General features: G+C 50.6%; 1 protein-coding gene across 1 annotated transcript in view; it reads right to left on the bottom strand.

The window, feature by feature from the left end:
* Positions 1–19435, bottom strand: part of LOC140407206 (cytosolic phospholipase A2 zeta-like) — a 345625-nt gene that overhangs the window by 35462 nt on the left and 290728 nt on the right. Inside the window, exons 22-23 of the mRNA XM_072494873.1 lie at positions 18526–18748; positions 8322–8436 (exon numbers count right to left, since the gene is read on the bottom strand). Coding sequence (XP_072350974.1) covers positions 8322–8436; positions 18526–18748 — 338 coding nt within the window. The remainder of the gene's footprint in view (positions 1–8321; positions 8437–18525; positions 18749–19435) is intronic.

Below are 19435 nucleotides of genomic sequence, written 5' to 3'. Positions count from 1 at the left end.
AACACCCTTACCACTTTGGTCACTTAGCATTACGTGATCCCAGACATTAATTGCAGGTAGCAGTAACTATATCCGATCACGGTGACTTCCAGTGGAGGCTGTGTAGTGAGCGGTGGCACACAGGGCAGCTCCGGTTCGAAGGCTTTGACTTGGGCACTTTATACCCGTTACTGGGGTTAGCTCTGGCAGGGAAGTAGAGCAGAACATGTAGAGGGAGAGGTTCTCCCCAAGATTGGCATGTCTACTAGCTACCAGACCCAGCAAAATAAAAATTAAAGACCGAGCTAAGGAACTGGAGTGGACCTGTGGTGCAGCAACAATTATGAGAATGGCAGAACGGGAAGGGTCATCGCGAGTGCGAAAGCCCGAGTTGGAGTAGTTGATGGCCTTTATCAAACACAAATCTTTCCAGCAAAGGAAGAAGATGCATGGCGACTGTTCGAAGACCATTGATGTAGCAGCAGCACCTCTGTGAAGATCGACGGACCTTGTAGAGAAGTGCCACGAGGCACAGGGTGCGACGATACGCAAAGTGGAGAAAGTGGTGTTCAACCAGGGCGATTGGATCGTGTCCCTGGAGGCGGATTGTGGATCCTGAGGGACCTATGCAAGTCGTTGTGAGTGAAGGTTCGGAGCAGGAGAATAGGTCCAGGCGGTAGAACCTGTGAATTGTGGGTCTGCCAGAGGGTGTGAGAGGAACAAGCGCCATAAAATATGGTGTCGAGGATGTTGGCTGGGCTGGTGGAGGAGGGGGTGCTGGACAAGCCCCAGAGGTGGACAGAGCTTACAAGGTCTCCAAGGTAGAAGCCAAGAGCGGGGAAGCTGCCACGGTTGCACAAGTTCATGGAAAAGGAGAAGATCCTGCGGTGGGCCAGGGAGAAGCGAGACTGTGAATGGGAAGGAAATTGTGTTAGAATACCAGGACATTTGTGTGGAGCTGGCGAAGAGGCGCACTGGATTCAACAGGGCCAAGGGGATGTTGTACCGAATGAAGATTCGGTTTGGGGTGCTGTACCCGGCAAAACTGTGGGTCAGATTTGAAGGCCAGGAGTATTATTTTGAAACGCCAGAAGAGGCTGATGATTCGATGACTTTATAAGGAACCATAAACTGGGGAGATCTGAGAGTTGGTGTGAAATGGAGGGGCTATATCTGTAAAGTTGGATATTATGGCTATTGTGTGATGCCGGAGGGTGGGGTTTTCTTTGTGGAGTTATGACTTTTAAGGGGGTAATCACCCCGCCACTCCCCCAAGAGGGAGGAGGGTGACGTGGCAGAGTTGGAGAGTGAGCGTGGTCATGGGCGGAGGCGGGGACCATCTTGGATGGGCCCAGTTTAGGGTTGTATTGGAGGAGGCAGAGCCGGAGTGGGATGATAATGGGCGGTAGAGGGTAGTAGAGACGTAAGACTCCGCTAAGAATTGTAACGTGGAAAGTCCATGGGTTAAACAGGCCGATTAAAAGGTCTTGGGTTTTTGCACACCTGAGGAGCTTAAAGGCGGAGGCTATCTTGTTACAGGAGACCCACCTCTGGTTGAAGGATGAGGTTAGGTTGAGGCAGGGATGGGTGGGACAAGTGTTTCACTTTGGGTTTGGCTCAAAGTCACAAGGGATGGCCATTTTGTTGAACAAAGGGACGTGGTTTGTGGGGGTCAAGGAAGTGCCGGACCGGGGGGTGAGGGGGAAGGATGTGTGTGTGTGGGGGGGGGGCAGGGTAGATATGTAGTAGTGAGTGGGATGCTGCAGGGGATGGCGGTGGTGCTAGTTAACGTATTTGCGCCGAATTGAGATGATATGGGGTTGGTGAAGGGTATCCTGGGAATAATCCGAGACTTAAATACAGACCAGTTGATTATGGGTGGAGATTTTAATTGTTTGATGGAACTGAGGATGGACAGGTTGAGCCCCAAGTCAATGGGAAGATTGAGGATGGTGAAGGAGTTGGGAGAGTTTCTGGAACGTATGGGAATGGTTGATCCGTGGAGGTTAAAGAACCCGGGGTGAGGGACAGGGGGGTATTCCTTTTCACACGTGTATTCGAGAATTGATTTATTTGTGGTGAGTCGAGCGAGTTGTTGGGGTGGAGCTTGTGGGAATTGCGATTTTGATTTTGCATCACACGCCGCATTGGCTGGAGGTGAGGCTTAGCTCGGGGCAAGTACAGAAACCGGATGGAGGTTGGATTTGGGTCTTTTGGCAGGTAAGGGGTTTTAGCACAGGGCTAAATCGCTGGCTTTTAAAGCAGGCCAGCAGCACGGTTCAATTCCCATACCAGCCTCCCCAAACAGGTGCCGGAATGTGGCGACTCGGGGCTTTTCACAGTAACTTCATTTGAAATCTACTTGTGACAATAAGTGATTTTCATTTCATTTCATTGTGAAAGTTGAGGTTGGCAATTAGGGATTAAGTGGAGCTGAATCAGAATGGGGCAGTGTCGGCGGCCACATTCTGGGAGGCGTTGATGGCGGTGGTCCGAGAGGAGGTTATCTCGTTCAAGGCGCACAGGGATAGGAGGAGGAGGGAGGAGAATGGACGGTTGTTCGACAAGATTGGCGATGTGGACAGGGGATACTCGGGAACTCCCACTAAAGAGTTGTTGTCGGAGAGGAAGAGGTTGCAGGGGCAGTTCAATAGGTTGACGACAGGAAGGGCGTTGGGGCAGCTACGGAGGGTGAGGGGGGTGCAACATTGATATGGAGAGAAGGCGGGTTGTATGCTGGCTCACCAACTGCAGAGGCAGGCTGCGTCCAGGGAAATTCTAAGGGTGTGAAAAGAGAAGGGGTAGGTAATGTCAGAACTGGGGAGGATAAATGAGGTATTCAGGGCGATTATGAGAAGCTATACAGGGCCGAGCTGGGTGAAGAAGAAGGGGATATGGGATGGTTTTTAGATGGGTTGGAGTTTTCAAGGTTGGAGGAAGAAAGGAGGCAAGCATTGGAGGACCTACTGGGGCTGAGGTAGATGATTGTTAGCATTAGGAAGTTGAAGTCGGGGAAGGCTCCAGGGCCGGACGACTTTCCGGGAGTTTTATAAGGCGTCTGCGCAGAGTTGACACCACATTTGATGGAGATGTTTAGTGAGGCGTTGGAGAAGGGGGAGCTGCCAGAGACACTGATGCAGGCACTGATCATGCTAATCCCGAAAAAGGGGAAGGATCCGTTGGGAGTGTGGGTCCTATATGCCCATTTCTTTGTTGAACAAAGACGTGAAGGTGCTGGCCAAGTTAGTGGTGAGGTGAATGGAGGGATATGTGCTGAGGTCAAACAGATTTAGTAAAGAGTAGACAGCTCTCTAGTAACATCACAAGGCTTTTAAATGTGGGTATGACTCTGTCAGTGGGGCTGGTGCCAGAGATTATTGTCTCTTTGGATGCGATGCAGAGAACGCTTTTGATCGGTTGTAGTGGAGTATTTATTTGAGATCTTGGGTAGGTTTGGATTTGGGCCGAAGTTTGAGGCATGGGTGCGTCTGTTATATGTAGCCCCAGTTACAAATGTAAATACAAATGAGATGAGTTCACGGAGTTTTGGACTGCACAGGGGAACGAGACAAGGGTGTGCGCTGTCGCCGTGTTGTTTGCGCTGTTGATTGAGCCCTTGGCGATGGCCCTTAGGAAGTCAGTGGAGTGGCAGGGGATTGTGAGGGGGAGTAGGGAGAATCGGGTGTCGTTATATGCGGACGACCTGCTGTTTGTGTCGGACCCGCAGGAGAGTATGGGTAGGATCATGGGAATATTGGAGAGGTTTGGGGCCTTCTTGGGTACAAGTTAAATGTCGGGAAAAGTGAGGTGTTTCTGTTTTTTGTAAATTTAGAGTACTCAATTCATTTTTTCCAATTAAGGGGCAATTTGGTATGGCCAATCCACCTCCCCTGCACATCTTTGGGTTGTGGGGGTGAAACCCACGCAAACATGGGGAGAGTGTGCAAACTCCACATGGACAGTGACCCAGAGCCAGGATCGAACCTGGGATCTTAGCACATGGCAGCAATGCTCACCACTGCGCCACCGTAATGCCCCAAGTGAGTTGTTTCTGATGAATGTGGTAGGGCGGCGGCCAACTTGGGGATGTTGCCATTCAAGGTAGCTAGTGAAAGGTTCGGTTAATTGGGAATTCAGGTGACGAGGAAATGGGCTACAATGCATGGGTGGAATTTGACAATGTTGGTGGAGGAGATTAGGGGGGCTTTCAAGAGTTGGGATACATTACACCTGACACTGGTTGGGAGGGTGGTAAAGATGTATGTGCTGCCAAGGTTCCTGTTTGTTTTCAAGACCCTACTGATCCTTCTCCCCAAGGTCTTCCGGAAATTAGAGACAGTGATTTTGGTGTTTATATGAGCAAGGAAGGTGCCACGGGTAAAGAGGTCTCTGCTACAGAGGTAGAGGTTGGCGCTCCTGAACCTGCTGTACTATTATAGGGCGGCGAATGTGGAGGTGAGGCAATGGGGATTGGGTTAAGATGAAGGAGGGGGCTTGTAGGGGTTCTAGTCTGAGGGCTATGGTGACGGCACCACTGCCACTAGCTCCGAAGAAGTATACAGGGAGCCTGGTGCTACAGTCAACGGTCAGGGTGTGGAATCGGCTGCGGAGACACTTTAAATTGGAGGGGTGTTGGTGTTGACACCGCTGTGCAGAAACCATAGGTTAAAGCCAGGGAAGATGGATGGGATGTGGAGGGAGGCGGGCTGGTGAGGGCGAGGGACTTGCACTTGGAAAGGAAATTTGCCTGGATGAGTTGTGAGAGTGGTTTGAGTTGCCCGAGGGGCAGTGAATTCAGATATATGCAGGTGAGGAACTTTGTGCAAAAGGAGTGGAGGACGTTTCCCTGGTTGACGGAATACACTTTATTGGAGCAACTGCTGATCCCGGATGAGTTGGGAGAAGGTAGGATTGGGGATATATACGGGTGGTTTGGGGAGCGGGGGCGCAGGTGGTGAGGATCAAGGACAAATGGGAGGAGGCGCTTGGGGGGGGGGGGGATGTGAGGCAATGCAGAGGGTGAATTTAACCTGCGGAAAGATGAGCTTGATTCAGGTCAACGTGGTGCATAGGGTGCATATGACCCGGGCGAGGACGAGTGGGTTCTTCCAGGGGGTGGCTGATGAGTATGGACGGGGCCGGCATGTTCTGGGGTTGCGAGAAGCTGGGGAGATACTGGGAAGCGGTATTTGGGATGTTATCTAAGATTGTGGGGTGTGGAAGTCAGACCGGACTCAATGGTGTCGATCTTTGGGGTATCAGAAGTGCCAGAGCTGCTGGAGGGGAAGGGGGTCGAAATTGTGGCCTTCGCCTCTCCAATTGCCCGGTGAAGGATCTTGCTAAATTGGAGGTAGGTTACGCCGCTGGGGTTGGCGACCTGGCTGGGGGACTTCTCTCTGGTTGGAAAAGATTACATTTGAGTTGAGTAGGTCAGCGGAGGGCTTTGACACATGATGGGGGTTATTCTTCCCAATGTTTGACGAACTGTTACGAACTGTTCGTCATGGGGTGGGGGAGGGGGAGGAATTGTACAAACTGTGGACTGTGAGTTTGTGTGTTTTTGTACATGTTACTTTATTTTTTATACATGTTTGGAATAAAATACATTTAAAAAAAAAAACTATATCCAATCACCAAAGGGTTGTGAATCTTTGGAATTGTCTACCTCAAGAAGGCTGTGAAATCCCTGTCACTGAGTATGTCTAATAGATTGTACGATAGATTTCTGATTAACAATAAGGTAAAGGGGGCGGCACGTGGCACAATGGTTAGCATTGTTGCTGACAGCGCTGAGGACCCGGGTTCGAATCCCGGCCCTGGGTCACTGTCCGTGTGGAGTTTGCACATTCTCCTCATGTCTGCGTGGGTTTCACCCCCACAACACAAAGATGTGCAGGTTAGGTGGATTCGTCATGCTAAATTGCCCCTTGGACAAAAAATAAATAAATAATGGGGCACTCGAAATTTAACAAAAACCAAAAACAAAAAGGTAAAGGTCTACATTGTGTGTAAAAGGCATTGAAGTGTCCAATCAGCCAGGACCGTATTACATCAGCCATGATCACAGGCTCGACAGGCTGAATGGCCTACTCCTGTTCCTATGGTCCAAAGGGTCAGTGCTGAGCCCTGACACCCTATGATGCCTACATGAGAAAGACACTGTAATCTTCTCAACATTATTTAAGTGCTGTCAGGGTATTGTGGTATAATCCATCTGCAGAGAAAGCCTACAGGGTGCAGTGCACCAACTGCAAACCAACACAACAGAAAAAGTACATAGAACATAAGAACTAGGAGCAGGAGTAGGCCATCTGGCCCCTCGAGCCTGCTCCACCATTCAATGAGATCATGGCTGATCTTTTGTGGACTCAGCTCCACTTTCCGGCCCGAACACCATAACCCTTAATCCCTTTATTCTTCAAAAAACTATCTATCTTTATATTAAAAACATTTAATGAAGGAGCCTCTACTGCTTCTCTGGGCAAGGAATTCCATAGATTCACAAGCCTTTGGGTGAAGAAGTTCCTCCTAAACTCAGTCCTAAATCTACTTCCCCTTATTTTGAGGCTATGCCCCCTAGTTCTGCTTTCACCTGCCAGTGGAAACAACCTGCCCGCATCTATCCTATCTATTCCTTTCATAATCTTATATGTTTCGATAAGATCCCCCCTCATCCTTCTAAATTCCAATGAGTACAGTCCCAGTCGACTCAACCTCTCCTCGTAATCCAACCCCTTCAGCTCTGGGATTAACCTAGTGAATCTCCTCTGCACACCCTCCAGTGCCAGTACGTCCTTTCTCAGGTAAGGAGACCAAAACTGAACACAATACTCTAGGTGTGGCCTCACTAACACCTTAGACAATTGCAGCATACCCTCCCTAGTCTTAAACTCCATCCCTCTAGCAATGAAGGACAAAATTCCATTTGCCTTCTTAATCACCTGTTGCACCTGTAAACCAACTTTTTGCGACTCATGCACTAGCACACCCAGGTCTCTCTGCACAGCAGCATGTTTTAATATTTTATCATTTAAATAATAATCCCTTTTGCTGTTATTCCTACCAAAATGGATAACCTCACATTTGTCAACATTGTATTCCATCTGCCAGACCCTAGCCCATTCACTTAGCCTATCCAAATCACTCTGCAGACTTCCAGTATCCTCTGCACTTTTTGCTTTACCGCTTATCTTGGTGTCGTCTGCAAATTTGGACACATTGCCCTTGGTCTCCAACTCCAAATCATCTAGATATTAACTGCATTCTCCCTGCAACATCAACAGGGCTTAGTCACATTCTATGTACCCCATGGTAAGAGGCAGGGGTTCTCTAGTGAAAATTCCCACCTCAGCAGATCTAAATGAAACCTCAAACTGACTGGCTCACAGTTCGAGAGGCATCTGTTGGATTATAGGGCAGACTTTTTCAGATGTAGAAGTTATTGAGTTGTCTGGACCATTTTTGGTTCCTGACCCTGTTTGCAGCACCAGCACACCTTCCTGGTCAATCTTCCTGAAGGCGGCCAATTAAGAACCTACCTCCAGGATCGCTGCCCAACTGGGGACAGTGGTCGGCTCGAGGAGACGGGAGATCGATTCAGCATGTCCCATTGTAAAGGTGGTTGGCAGCCTTCACTTCTGGTCTGCAGTGAAAATGGTGCCGAGGGGACAATAGTTAGATCGGCAGTGACGTAACAGAGGCCCTGTCTGGTCAGTCTGATTGTAGCACAGCCAGTATTATTTGAGACATCAGTCTACACAAGCTCATCATGCAATGGCAAGCCTCTGTTCGCAGAAGGCATCAGCTTTGCCATTTTTTGATATTCAAGGTTAGCAGGCCTTGAACTCTCTCACCACTCTCAGAGCTCCGGGCATGGGGCCCGTGTGACACTGGGAAAATGGCAATGTCGGTGAAAGTTGGAAGTTAAGTGCTTTATTATCCAACTCAATTAGCTTCCCCTCCTGGGCTCTGACCGGCATCACTCAGCCCACCACTGGGAAAAGTAGCCAGAGGCTGGAACACATTGGCAAATTGGCTTGGTGCATTTTGCACACCCCTCACCTTCAAACACCTATTAAAAACTCCCCCTGCATGGGCAACACGGTGGCACAGTGGTTAGCACTGTGCCTCACGGCGCCGAAGACTCGGGTTCGATTCCAGCCCCGGGTCACCATCCGTGTGGAGTTTGCACATTCTCCCAGTGTCTGCGTGGGTCACACCCCACAACCCAAAAAGATTTGTAGGGGAGGGTGGATTGGTCACGCTAAATTGTTCCTTAATTGGAAAAAAAAGAATTGGCCACTCTAAATTAAAAAAAAACTCCCCCTGCATAAGAACTGTACCTCCAAAATCCGCAACGCTGAGATCCGACCTCACGTTAAGACTGGCGTAGATGGGATATGGGTTTTGTCCCCTCCTCACAGCTATCTGCTGGTCTGACAGCTTGGTTTTATCCTCCTAAATACAAAGACATTACTTTAAGCCACATCGGTCCTTAAATTCTTCAGATGAAAGAAAACTCTCGATGTCTCACTGACAGTCCCGGTGACTAATCTGATCGTGAATCTCTCACTCGCACCGCTCCCCCCCCCCCCCCCCCCCCCCACTTCCTCTCAAGTCAGCCATTTCCACCACAGGGGGTTATCCCATCCTTCTTCAAAGTTCCTAGAATCGAGGCCCACCCAAGATGTCACTCACACCATCTATAACGTGAGACAAAGAAAAACCCCTGGTTATCGTCGGCAATCTGGTTGACACTCTGGCTGACACTCAGGACTGGATTTTAATGCAGGGATGGGATGAGACAGGTGGGTTTCCTAAGAATGCAGTGAGTCTGTCGGCAACTATTTAAACTCAGTCGTCTCTTTAGCATTTTTCCTCCGTGTTTGCTGTTCAATTAGCATCAATATGCATGATGAGGACCCTCATGACATGATCTCAACTTCAGTGTTTAAAAGAGCAATTTATGTGTACTCTCTCCAATATCTTCACATGCTTCCTAAGATGTGGCACCCAGAACTGGATGCAATACTCCAGCTGAGGTCAAACTCATGTCTTATACAAGTTCAACATAACCTCCTTGCTCTTGTACCCTGTGTCCTTATAAATAAAGTCAAGGATACTATCTGCATTACCACCCACCCTCTCAAGTTGTCCTGAGATTTATGCACATACACACCCAGGTCCCTCTGCTCCTGCACCCCTTTAGAATTGTATCCTTTATTTTATATGGTCTCTCCATTTCTTCTTACCAAAATGAATCACTTCACATTTATCGACATTGAACTTCAACTGTCACCTATCCACCCATTTCACCAATTTGCCTATGATCCTTTGAAGTTCGACACTACCCTCTTCACAGTTCACAATGATTCCAAGGCAAGAATTTTACACGACATGTGCGCGCATGGCAGGCAGGACTGGAAGCAAATGTCATTTCCGGTTCTGCCCGAGATCCTGGAAACTAGCATAAAACGCATCCAGAGAGGATCAGTGAGGTTGGCTGGGGTGGGAGCATGGCAGGCATCAAGTCCAAAGGTTGGGACATTTAAAGACGGCTGCCCGAGATCGCGGAAGACATCCGAGGAGTCAGAGGGAGGTCTACATTATGGCAGCAGGAACCTGGAAGACACCCCAGGGGATAGGGCACCCTCAGGTGGGTATCAAGTCCCGTTTCTTAGATGATTGCCTCCATGCTCTTGCTGAGAGGGGGGGGGGGGGGGGGGGGGGGTGCCAAGCGGAGCATCCTAACGTAAGAGGAGGCCACCCCACCTCGAAGGTCTGGGAAGAAGTGGCAGCTGAGGTCAGTGGGCATAACTTGGCCCACCGCACATGAATTCAGTGCTGTAAACAGTTCAATGATTTTCTGCGCTCGACCAGGGTGAGTACTGAGTTGGTGTGGTCCAGTGTGGAGAAGTGAGGAAGGGTGCCCCTCCTTAGTTGCGTTCACGGATATAGGAATCAGAATTTCAGAACATACCTCTGCAGTGTGTTAAGGCTGGAAGAGAAGATCCGAAGTCCTGGGACCATCCAAGAGTGTACTCTTGTATTAGGAACATCCAGATGGTCCTCGGGGGTGAAGGGGGGTAGGGGACAGCGCGGCATGGTTTTGGAGGTGGAGGATTGAATACTGAAAGGAGTACTGAAAGCACTTACAGGAGAAACGTAGCCACAACAATGCAGAGCGATCTGTCACTGGTGATGGGGTGGAAAACCTGGATAATCTCACAAGACATGAGCTGGGAGCCTTGGAGCAGGAATGTGAGCGAAGAGGGAGGTACTCAGGTTGTGGACGGGCTAGAGTGTCTGAGGAAGGTTAACAGTCCATTGGACAGAAGCGGGACAGGAGGAGAGTGAAAAGAATGAAAGCTTGCCTCATCCCTTATACCGACTTCCGAGAAACAGTGTCCAATGATTCAGAAATCACTAAGGCTCTGTGATGCTGTTGATATCACTCACACCCGGCTACAGTTCATGGACATTAACTGTGTGAGCAGCGATAATACTGATGGATGGTTTTCCTCCCTCAGAATAAGTCACCCTCCAAAGCCAGCCGGGAAACCCAGAACCCTCCATTAACATTGGAGCAGGCATAAGGCGGCATGGGGGCTCAGTGGTTAGCACTGCTGCCTCGCGACACCAAGGCCCCAGGTTTGATCCTGGTCCCCTGTCACTGTCCGTGTAGAATTTGCACATTCTCCCCATGTCTGCTTGGGTCTCACTCTCACAACCCTGCATGCCATGTTCTCTGTCATGGAGGAGTCCTTATGGAGCACGAGCACTGCATTGTCACTGTGCTCTTAACGCACAGCCTCACCCACTAAGAGGTTGGTGACCCTCATGGAGAGATAGCTCCAGGAGCAGAATCATGGGTTCCTGGGGTTGCAATCGGAACGGAAAACCCTCACATAGTCAATGCCCTCAGATCACTGCCTGTAAACGGCAGAGCCTCACCAAGTGTCTGCAGTGTCTTCCTGGTCCAGTGGGTGCTCCGCTCCACTCCCCCCACCCCCCCCCCCCCCCCCAACCCCACAGGCATTGTGGGAACTGCAGGTTATCGCGCACATCTGGGTCCTGTGTTCGTACACAATTTGAATTTTCATGTACTGATACCCCTTCTATTGACAAAGGTGGCCAGCTGGCGGCTTGATGACCACATGGTGCAATCGATGGCACCCTGGATGTGGGGGAACCCTGCAATGGCTGCAAAGTCTCTGGCCCGCTCAGCCTGACTGGGTTGGTCCATCCTGAAATGGATGAATATGCTTACCCAGCTGAACAGAGCGTCAGCCACCAGTTTGACGCAGCTATGCAAAGTTGACTGAGAGTCTCCGCAAAGATCACCCATAGACCTCGGAAAGATCTAGAGGCATAAGCATTCAGGGCTTCAGTGACCTTGAGAGCTACGGGCATTGGATATCTACTCACACAGTTAGAGGCTTAGCCCAATCATCTGGCATATGGATGTGATGGCTTTGCGTAAACGCCCGAGCCTCCTGTTGAATTGGACCTCAGTCATTTTGAAGTAGTGGGATCGCAACCTGTACACCCTGGCAGCTGGATATTACATCTTCTGCAGAGATGTCCTCCTTGCCCTAAACTTGCTGTGCATGCGCCTCTCCTTCCAAAGACCTGTCCCTGAGTTGATGCCTGCAATAACAAAAATAGCAATAACCTGCTGACTGAAGCTGTTTGGGCTCTTGACCTCATTACAGCCTTGGTTCAAACATGGACAAAAGAGCTAACTCCAGAGGTGAGCTGAGAGTGACGCCCTTGACATCAAGGCAGCATTTGACCAAGATGGTTGTTGTTGTAGGAGGTCAGTCATCTAATTCCTCGGACATCACTGTAGGAGTTCCTCAGCGTAGTGTCCTGAGGCCAAACCATTTTCAGCTGCTTCATCAATGACCTCCTTTCTATCATAAGGTCAGAAGTGGGATGTTTGCAGATGACTGCACAATGTTCAGCACCATTCGCGGCTCTTCAGATAATGAAGCAGTCCATGTCCAAATGCAGCAACCCCTGGACAATATTCAGGCTTGGACTGACAAGTGGCAAGTTACATTCGCGCCACATAGGTGCCAGGCAATGACCATCTCCTACAAGAGAGGATCTAACCATCGCCCATTGACATTCAATGGCATTACCATCACTGAAGTTCTCACTGGAACGAAGGAGGTTGAGGGGCGACCTGATAGAGGTATACAAAATTATGAGGGGCATAGACAGAGTGGATAGTCAGAGGCTTTTCCCCAGGGTAGAGGGGTCAATTACTAGGGGGCATAGGTTTAAGGTGAGAGGGGCAAAGTTTAGAGTAGATGTACGAGGCAAGTTTTTTACGCAGAGGGTAGTGGGTGCCTGGAACTCACTACCGGAGGAGGTAGTGGAGGCAGGGACGATAGGGACATTTAAGGGGCATCTTGACAAATATATGAATAGGATGGGAATAGAAGGATACGGACCCAGGAAGTGTAGAAGATTGTAGTTTAGTCGGGCAGTATGGTCGGCACGGGCTTGGAGGGCCGAAGGGCCTGTTCCTGTGCTGTACATTTCTTTGTTCTTTGTTGTTCTTTGAATCCCCCACTATCACCATCCTGGGGGTTACCATTGTCCAGAAAAACTAGACTAGCCATATAAATACTGTAGTTACAAGAGCAGATCAGAGACTATAAACCCCGTGGCAAGTAACTCACCTGACTCCCCAAAACCTGCCCATCACCTACAAGGCACAAGTCCTGAATGTGATGGAAAGTCCACACAACACAAGAAGCTCAACACCACCCAGGACAAAGCAACCTGCTTGATTGGAACCCCTTCCACAAACATTCACTCCCTCCACCACCAACGCACAGTAGCAACAGTATGTACCCTTTACAAGATACACTGCAGGAACTCACCAAGACTTCTTAGGCAGCACCTTCCAGGCCAACGACCTCAACCATCTAGGACAAGGATAGATACATAGAAACACCACCACCTGGAAGTTCCCCTTCAACTCACTCACCATCCTGACTTGGAAATCGATCGCCGTTCCTTCACTGTCGCTGGGTCAAAGTCCTGCAACTCCCTCCCTAACAGCACAGTAAATGTATCTGCACCACATGGACTGCAGCGGTTCAAGAAGGTAGCTCACCATTACCGTCTCTAGGTCAATTAGGGATGAGCAAGAAAACCCACGTGGCCCCCCCCTCTCTTCCTTCTCAAAGGAGATGCTCCTGCTGAGCACACAATACCTCAACTGCTGAGATGCTAATGGGGCGGACCCAGGCAATCCAGGTGCCAACGGGTTAGAAATCTCAGAGTGATGTTACAAGACTGAAGTGTCCTTAAAAGTCTGGTCAATATGCACAAACGTCAAAGGAAAGCAGTGAAAATGTTCACAAAACTCTCGCATAAGCAGACATCAAACGCTCAATAATTCTACCAATTCAGCCACCTTAGCTCCTGCCTCATTTTATTCAGCCCTTGGATGACAAATTGGCAGAAACAGATTGTGTACCAAACTAAAAATCGCATGAGCAATGTAAAATCCAGGTTAATTGGCGTTTAAATTGACATTTAATTGCCGTCAGGTACACATCCGACTTGCATCCGTTGAGTATAGCACGTGTACATGATAATGTCGGGTTGTGCATTCAACGCCTTTCGCACGCTTCCGGGTCGGTGCAGGTATGAACTTTATAGTAGAATTCTGGCTCAAGTTTGTATCCTCTGCACATCTTGAAGTTGTGTCCTGTACACCAAGGTCTATATCATTAAGTTATATCAGGAAAAACAAGGGTCCCAACACTGACCCCTGGGGAACTCCATGATGCGACCATCAATTCACACGAGACGGTGAGTTGAAGTGAACAGTGGTTTTAATCAGCTAGAACTGTGCCTGCCTGCGACTGCTCTGCACTGAGAGCCGCCTGCAGGGCAGCAGCTCTATGTACCTCCCCCGAGGGGCGGAGCCAGGGGCAGAGCCCACAAGGGCACCAACATGATACAATGTAATATAATGTAATACAATGGTCCATAGGTGGAGCCCACAAGGGCATCAGCATAGTACAATATAATGTAATGCAATACAGTGGTGAATGGTTGCCGTAATATATTCACCCCCTGTTAAAAAATTGAAGTCCAGCGAGGGTTAAGTGGCTCACAGGTTGAGTCTGCCCGGCGCCTTGATCGTTCACTGCGATCGCCTGAGCTCTGGTTTCGTTGCGGGCACGGGTGTTGAACTCGTCGCTGTGGGCACAGGTGTTGACTCCGGGAGCGTGTCTTCTGGAGCTTCACCCCTGTAGGTCAGCGATGGGGGGAGTGCAGGAAGGGGGGGGGGGGGTGTAGGCCATGCAGGGACGATGTTCAGTGTAGGGTGGGGTGGATGGTCGTAGGGGAGCCTGCGGGTGCCAGGTCCCGGAGGGAGACTGTATCTTGTCGTCCGTCGTGGTGCGCCACGTAGGCATACTGGGGGTTGGCGTGAAGGAGCTGGACCCTCTCGACCAGGGGGTCGGACTTATGGCTCCTCACGTGTTTTCGGAGGCGTACAGGCCCCGGTGTCATCAGCCAGGACGAAGCGAGACCCCAGAGGTGGATTTCCTAGGGAAAGCAAATAGGCGGTCATGAGGGGTCTCGTTCATGGCTGTGCAAAGGAGTGACCTAATGGAGTGGAGCGCGCCGGGGAGGACCTCCTGCCAAAGGGAAACTGGCCCAGACCGTAGGGCCAGGAGGATAGCCTTCCATACCGTTGCGTTCTCCCTCTCCACCTGTCCGTTTCCCCAGGGGCTGTAACTGGTAGTCCTGCTCGAGGCGATGCCCTTACCGAGCAGGTACTGACGCAGTTCGTCGCTCATAAACAAGGAGCCCCGGTCATGTCGGGGCATGGGATTGCAAAGGGGAAATGAGAGTACTCGTCAACGACGTTGAGAAAATACGCGTTGCGGTTGGTAGAGGGGAGGGGCCCTTTGAAGTCGATGCTGAGGCGCTCAAAGGGCCGGGATGCCTTCACCAGGTGGGCCTTATCTGGTCGATAAAAGTGTGGCTTACACTCCGCGCAGATTTGGCAGTCCCTGGTACACGTCGAGATGCGTGTACCGGTTTATGGTTTGGCTGTAGTCTACAACCATCCGGTTCTTTTCCCCGGTGCTTAACGACCACCACCTGGGCTCTCCAGGGGCTATTACTGGCCTCGATGATCCTCGCCCTCAAGAGCGGCTGGACCTCGGACTTGATAAAAGTCCTGTCCTTGATACTGTACCGCCTGCTCCTGGTGGCGACGGGTTTACAGTCGGTGGTGAGGTTTGCGAAGAGTGGGGGCGGGTCGACCTTTAGGGTCACGAGGCTACATACGGTGAGAGGGGGTAGGGGCCTGCCGAACTTCAGGGTCAGGCTCCTGAGGTTGCACTGGAAGTCCAGTCCCACCAGGAGAGGAGCACAGAGATCGGGGAGGACATATAGTTTAAAATTGGCGTACTCAGCGCCTTGTATCACGAGGTTCGCGACACAGTACCCCCGGATCTGCACTGAATGCGATACGGAAGCGAGGGAGATTGTTTGGGATGCGGGGGAAATTTGGCGAGAACAGCGCCTTACCGTGTCTGGATGTACAAAGCTCTCGGTGCGCCCAGAGTCAAACAGGCAGGGCGTTTTGTGCCCATTGACCCGGACAGTCATCATCGGGTTCCTGAGGTGCTTGGGGCGTGACTGGTTGAGGGTGCCGGCGTGGTTGGAGGTTGTGGGGTGGTGCCAAGATGGCTGCCCCCGTCGGGCGGCGATGAAGATGGTGGCCCCCGTCGGTCGCACGTGTCGGGCGGCAATGAAGATGGCGGCCCCCATGAGTCGCACACGGGAGATGGCGACCAAGATGGCGGCCCCTGTGAGTCTTGGGTAGAGTCAAAGGTGGCTGCCCCCACTGACAGCACGAGGCAGATGACACGTCCGGAGGGGGCGGTGCCGGCAGGCATGCTGCGGGCCTGTGAGTCTGAAAGTCGGGCCTGTGATTTAGAGATTTTGGATCTGGCCTGGCAAGCTTTGGCAAAGTGTCCTTTCTTGCCGCAGTCGCTACACCACATCACAACACTGCCCCGTTACCTCTTCAGAAAATTTCAGAAAGTTAGTTGAACGCAATTTTCCCTTAAGAAATCCATTCTGGCTTTGCTTAATTAACCTGCTTTTGTCCATTTCACCCTTAAATTTGGCCCAAATTATTGGCACTAGAGGTTTTCCCACCGCAGAAGTTAAAGTGAGAGGCCTGTAGTTGTTAGGCTTATCTTTACACCCTTATTTGAACAAGAGATAACAAACATTTGCAATTCTTCAGTCCTCTGGCAGCACTCCCGAGGTTAAGGAAGACAGAAAAATTATGGCCAGCACCTCTGCAATTTTCACTGTCACTTCACTCAACTGCCTAGTTACGGTTCTTTATGCCAAATGTACGCCGTCGGGAATTTGGCCTATCCGAGGCGCTGAATCGCTGAGGCCCCGGAGGATCGGTCGTAATGACCGATAATGAGATGCATACTGTACTTTCGGGCTGTGCGGCGGGCGCTGCGATTTCGTCGTTTTTGGGGGTCGACAGAATGCTGAATTGGCATGAAAACGGTGTCAGGCCAAATTTCGGCGTCGGAGCTGATTCTCCGGCCGATCACGTTTCGGTGTCACCTCACGGAAAATCCAGCCCCCGAACTGTAGATGACATCTCTGAAGTGTAGATGAAATCTCTAAGACGTGTAATCTCCAAAGTTTTAAAGTAATATCTCAGGAATAGTGTGAACAAACCCAATCATGTAAGAAGGTAACTATGAGTGTTCAGTATTTATTGACGAAGGCACAGCAGCACTGTCGAAGCTGATGTTTCTCAGATAAGACTTTACTCCAAGGTTCAATCTGCCCTCAGGTGGAAACATAATTATTCTGCAACCAACCCAGAACAACAAACGATCTGGTTGTTTATGTAATTTCAGTTTGAGGTAACTTGCTGTGTTCCAATTGGCTGTGTTTCCTTCATGACAACATGAGAATGTATTTCAAAAGTATTTATCGGGCTTTAAAGCACATTTTCACATGGTACAGAATGATCTCAGGTACTGAATCATGGCTAATGGTAGAACCAGTGTATGTTCAGTGGTGAAGGCGGAGGAGTTGGAACCTTCAGGGACAATGGCTGCTTACAGGCCGAGGATATTGCAGAAAGAGGACTTGTTAAGAGGACTTGTGTTTCCGTTAAGCACATATCATCGGGGCAACTGGAAACCACCTTGGCCAGGAGGGGGGCCGCCGGCTTCCCCATTCTCCGGCGGAATCACCGCCACACCAGTCAGGGCCGTTGACAGCGGATTCTCCAGAACCCGATGGGCCGAGTGGCCGACGAGTTTGGCCGAGTCTCGCCGGCGTGAATTACTCACCTCCCACACAGGACCTGGAATGTGAGTGTGCGGGGGAATTCCTGGGGGTGGTGGTCACGGTGGCCTGGCCCGCGATCAGGGCCGACCGATCGGCGCCGGGCTGGTTCCGTGGGGGCCTACTTTACTCCGCGCCGGGCCCCTGTAGGGCTCCGCCATATTGCCCGGGGGCCGGCGCGGAGAAGGGAATCCCCGCGAATGCACTGAATCACGCCGGCCATTCCGCGCATGCGCGGGAATACGCTGGCCGGACTCGCGGGGGCCGTTCCCCACCGGTTGGAGCTGCGGGGATGACTCCGGCAGCAACCTAGCCCCCTGGAAAGGTGAGAATTCCTCACTTTCGGGGGCCGTTGGCACCGGTTTTCACGCCGGCATGGGGACATAGCCCCATTATTAGAGAATCCCGCCCATGATGTATTCTCTCCCTAGATATACAGTTCGCCGAAATTGAAAATTGGAGGTTCTGCCAATCAAGAAGAAAATGCAGATTCGGGAGACATGGAGAAATAAGCAGAAGAGTACTTGAGCAGATCAGTGTTACACCACCACAGAATGACCACAGGTGGCGGTACTGATGGATTAATGTTTCTTTATATTTGTACTTGGGATGTAGGCACGCTGGCCAGGCCAGCATTTAAAGCCCATCTCTGACTGCCGTTGAGAAGTTGGTAGGCTGCATGGAACTGTTATATTACATTTAGTAATATCTTGTTACTCTTTTGCTTACTGCCAGAATGGTCGTCTTGATGTTCAGTAACACTCAAAATCTTCAAATAAAGCAAATACTGTTTGAGTAACGATTATAAATTAACTATGAGTTTGTTCACTCTTCTACAACTATAACTAAAGATTAGATAAATAAGATTGAGTATATATAATGTTTAATTAACTACATCTGCTCACCAAGCTATATCTCTAAAACGCTGTTCACTAGTCACTCCTGATACGAAGAGGCTGGAACCCTCTATGAGTGTAGTTTATATATCTAGTGTTGCCATCTAGTGGTTATCTAGTACTCACTTACAGATGTTAACCCCTTACATACCTGCAGATATACAGATCACTACAGGAACCACTACACAGTCCTTGAGATTTAAGTACATCCATGGTGCTGTTAGGGGGGAATAAAGTTGGAGTAAGATACAGAGGTTACCTATCACTATACCTTTCCAAAGAGAAATGATTCAATGATGAGCCCCCACACGTCTGTAATTGACACATTGTGCCCTGATCGACTCTTCTCTACCAAAGCATTGATGTAATAGCCCAAGCGATCTTTGGACAGGGCACTGGTCTTGCTCTTGGTCACTTGTTGCTTGACAGTCTCAATTGGCTCTTTCAAATCCTTCCGGGACCAATTGGCATCTTGGTATAGCATTGACATACACCTGGTGAGAGATTACATTTGTAAAAACTTGCTGGTCCAGGCACACAGTCCCACAAGGAATAGGCAGAGTCACAGGTCCAGTTACACGGTCAAAAGCGGTCGAAGCACATTGCCCCACTCAGACCAGGCACACTGTCCCACCCGGACCAGGCGCACCGTCCCATTCGGTCCAGGCACACCGTCCCACCTGGACCAGGCGCACCGTCCCACTCTGACCAGACACACCGTCCCACTCTGACCAGACACACCGTCCCACTCTGACCAGACACACCGTCCCACCTTGAGCAGGCGCACCGTCCCACTCTGACCAGGCGGACCGTCCCACCCTGACCAGGCGCACCGTCCCACTCTGACCAGACACACCGTACCACCCTGACCATGCGCACCGTCCCACTCTGACCAGACACACCGTCCCACTCTGACCAGGCGCACCGTCCCACTCTGACCAGACACACCGTCCCACTCTGACCAGACACACCGTCCCACTCTGACCAGACACACCGTCCCACTCTGACCAGACACACCGTACCACCCTGACCATGCGCACCGTCCCACTCTGACCAGACACACCGTCCCACTCTGACCAGGCGCACCGTCCCACTCTGATCAGGCGTACCGTCCCACTCTGACCAGGCGCACCGTCCCACTCTGACCAGGCGCACCGTCCCACTCTGACCAGGCGCACCGT

The sequence above is a fragment of the Scyliorhinus torazame genome, chromosome 2, assembly GCF_047496885.1.
Source record: "Scyliorhinus torazame isolate Kashiwa2021f chromosome 2, sScyTor2.1, whole genome shotgun sequence".
NCBI lineage: Eukaryota > Metazoa > Chordata > Chondrichthyes > Carcharhiniformes > Scyliorhinidae > Scyliorhinus > Scyliorhinus torazame.
This window is presented reverse-complemented; position numbering and strand designations above follow the sequence as displayed.